The 3,404-nt window shown below is 64.0% G+C and overlaps 1 protein-coding gene across 1 annotated transcript; it reads right to left on the reverse strand.

Annotated features, from left to right (window-relative positions):
• Positions 1 to 289: 289 nt before the first annotated feature.
• LOC124232094 (major allergen Can f 1-like) lies at positions 290 to 3,015 on the reverse strand (the record flags this gene model as incomplete). Its single annotated transcript, XM_046649067.1, has 5 exons — positions 2,926 to 3,015; positions 2,423 to 2,553; positions 1,829 to 1,899; positions 1,185 to 1,295; positions 290 to 391 (listed from the first exon to the last, which is right to left on the reverse strand). Coding segments are annotated over exons 1-5 (505 nt in total), but the record flags the coding sequence as incomplete, so codon positions are not given.
• Between the last annotated feature and the right edge of the window lie 389 nt (positions 3,016 to 3,404).

Consider the following 3,404-nt stretch of genomic DNA (forward strand, 5'->3'; position numbering starts at 1 on the left):
GACTCCAGGAGCAGGCTCTCCACCCGCCTGGCCGAGAGGGTCTCCTGTCCCCGTGAGAGCAGGGGTGGGAGATAGACCACACGTCCCTAATCGCTTACCCTAATCGCTTCCTGGAGAGCAGGTTTCTGCAGAAAAAAGGAGACACACACGGCTCAGGAGACCCCAGAGAATCAGTCGGGGCCGACACGTCACGTGACCCCAGGAAGGACATTTAGCGTTCTCTAAACTCGCTCTGCTGCCCGTCCCAGCGCGGGGCCCGGGCAGGATCAGGCGAGGGTGTCCTCCCTACCATGGCGCGTGAGCGTGAAGATCTTCTCCGGGTCGAACCCTTTGTCTCTCGCGAACGTCTTAAAATCCTCCAGGGCCCCCTGGTTGTTCTCCGCCTCTCTTCCTGTCGGTGAAACCAGGAGATGCGAGGGTGAGGGGCAGAACGGGGGCAGGCTGGCATCTCCAGCCCAGCCTGGGGCAGAGATGGATGGGCCGCCGCAGAGCTTGGGCAAGAGACCATGTGCCCACGTCGGGGCTGGACCCCGAGGTCCCTCCGGCCGGGAGGAGGGCTCGGCTGGAAAGGGAGGACTGTGAGCTGTGAGCGTCCAGTGGGCACCGTGCGGCAGGCCTGGGAGGAATGGGGTGCTCTTCGTGAGCACACCTGGGGGTCTCCTGGAGTGAGGACGACCGGCAGGACCTGCCCAGCCACAGAGGAGAGCACTTCCCCTCGTGGCCCCTGGACCCCATGCCATCCCTGCTGGACTGACTTCCGCTGTGCTCCTGGCTGTGGGGAGCATGCAGGAGAGCCCCTGGGGACCCCTTGTCTTCAGGCCGAGACAGTCTTGATGCCCCGATGCCTCCTTGAGCTCCCCCCATCCAGGAATTAAACCCCAGGAGCTGGAATTTCCTTCCTGAGGTGGATGCTGCAAGGGGTGGTCCCTGTAAACAAGTGGCCCACACAGTGACATCTGTGACATTTGGATCCCTGTCCCCACAGTGGTCCTCTGCCCTCCTGTGTTCCCACTGCAGACACCGAGACTGGGAAACCCAGATCCTGAGCTCCGGGGATGGGAATGAGTGCTCCCTTCAGGAAAAGCAGTCGGAAGGAGCCGCCGGTGGCTTCTCCTAAGAGGAGGAGGCACGGGGAGGAGGGGGAGGGAGGAGGGTTTGCAGGCGCTGGGATGCGGGACCCTCACCCACGAGCTTCGCCATCCGGATCTGCTTCCCCCGGAGCTCGCCTTCACAGTAAAGCACGTAGTGGTCCATCACGTTCGACGGCGAGATGTACACCACGCGCCTGCCCTCGTCTGCGGAAGGACGGTGGCACGAGCTGAATAAGCCATGTGACCCTCCAGGAAGACCTGGAGCTCGCCCAGCGCCCAGCCTGGAGGACCCTCCAGTTTCCACATGCTCCCAGCTGCTCAGGCCGTGAGGTCTCCACCTCTTGAGGACCCAACACACTGGGAGAGCCAGAAAGAGGGTCACATCCCCAACCAACGGACCACAGAGAGGTTTCGGGGCATGGGGTTGGAGCATGGGGTGCTCAGTCCCCAACAACCAGGTGCGACTCTGCTCCTCGCCCCTGACGTGGGCACAGCCATAACCCAGCAGGGCCCCTGGGCAGTCCAGTCCCTCCTGGGACAATGTGTCCCTCCTGACTCTTAGTGTCAAGTGATCATATCTTCAGGGCAAACTGACCAGAGGGAGGAGAGGGTGTGCATTTAATGGGGTCAGAAAGGAGCGGGGCTTCTCAGGCTAAAATGCCTCCCCAGAAATGCGCAGGCTGCCCCCGGCTCCCCCAGTGTGTGGGACGCCACCCGGCTGGGCCTCCAGGACTCACCGGCCGTGTATTTGCCGGGCTCATTGGTTTTCTCCAGCACCAGTTTCGTCTCCTGGCACTGACCGCTCACCCTGGAACACAGAAGCCGCGTAGTGATGCTGCCCTGGGTGTGCCCACTTTGGAAACACAGCCAGCCCCGGTAGGGCCCCCGCCTTGGAGCAGCCATAGGGCAATGCCCATAGCAGCAGCCTGGGGTCCGAGGTGGGCCTGGCGGGGGAGCACGCTTCTCCCACCTCAAGTCCAGGCACTGGCTGGGCCTTCAGTCATGCGTGACAGCTCCCTGGGGCTCCCTCCAGGTGGGGGGTGGGGTGCAGCCCCCTCAATCAGCCAGCACTGCCCCTCACAGCCCACGAGGCCCATCCGCGGCCCCTCCCCTCCTCAGTGCCCTAAGTCTGGGGGTCTCTCCCCTGCACGGTGCCCCCGCATGAGGCACCCTCCATGGCGGTGCCCCCTCAAAGCTGCCAGGGCTGAGTGCTGTAGGAGGACCTGAGAAGGACACCGGCGTGGTCTGCCTGCCCCACAGATGCTGGCTCTCCTGGTGTGGGGAGGGAAGGCCGAGGGTCGTCACCAGCTACCCAGCCGGCTGACACTCACTTCACGGTCGCTTTGGCCTCCAGGTTGCCCCCCTCCAGGACCGTGAGGATCATGGGAGTCACCAACTCAGGCTTCTCCCCGGGAATCTCCTGGTCAGCGGTCACGGCCTTCAGATACCATTTCCCTGAGACCTGGGGATGTTCCCCCCATCAGGGCTCCGGCCGACCCCATGGCCTCCCCCTCCTGCTCTGCAGCCCCAGACTCTACCCCACCCCCAGGGCTGGGGGCTTGGAGCGCTTCCCAGCCCACCCCCCCCACCCCACCCCCAGCATACGCCCAGCACCCTCGCCAGACCCACCCAGATGCCAGCTCCCGGCCCCTGCAGGTCGGCGAGACCACCGGTGCCCTTGCTCCCAGGGGCCCTCTGCATCCTGGGACCATCGGGCACAGACCCCTCTGTCTGACCGTTCCCTCAGGGCCAGGGGTTAATGCCTGATCCTAAAATGAGTGTCTCTGCCCCTCCCCATGCCGCCTCCAGCCAGCCTGCCCCATCTGAGCCTCACGTCCGGAGTCTCCTCGCCCAAGGCCAGGGGGTCCTGGGCCTGCAGGGCAGCAATGAGGCTGAGGCCGATGGTCAGGAGCAGGGTCTTCATCTCCAGGGGTCTGTGCTCACGGCCACCTGACAGGTCACTTGCTGGGGTCGGAGAGGCTGTGCCGGCCTCTCACACAACCACCCTTTATACCCGCTGGCCCAGGGTCCCACGGGAACTTGGCACAGACAATTGACAATCCCTTCCTGGCCATAAACCGTGGCCAATTCCGCAGTGGAGCAGATGAAATGTCATTATTGTTGGACGTTGCTGAACGGCTCTGGTTAACCACGAAGGGTCATCGAGGCAGCGCCACCATCTAGAGGGACGTATCTGCAGGCAGCATCCGGGAGGGGCAGTCGGAGTGCAGGAGTGGAGGCTTCCGTGAGCAGAGGCACCGAGGGACGTGAGCGGTGCCAGCGGCCACCCTCCCGCCCGTCACCGCAGGCTGG

This window comes from Equus quagga, unplaced genomic scaffold, assembly GCF_021613505.1.
Source record: "Equus quagga isolate Etosha38 unplaced genomic scaffold, UCLA_HA_Equagga_1.0 HiC_scaffold_23847_RagTag, whole genome shotgun sequence".
In the NCBI taxonomy this organism is placed as follows: Eukaryota; Metazoa; Chordata; class Mammalia; order Perissodactyla; family Equidae; genus Equus; species Equus quagga.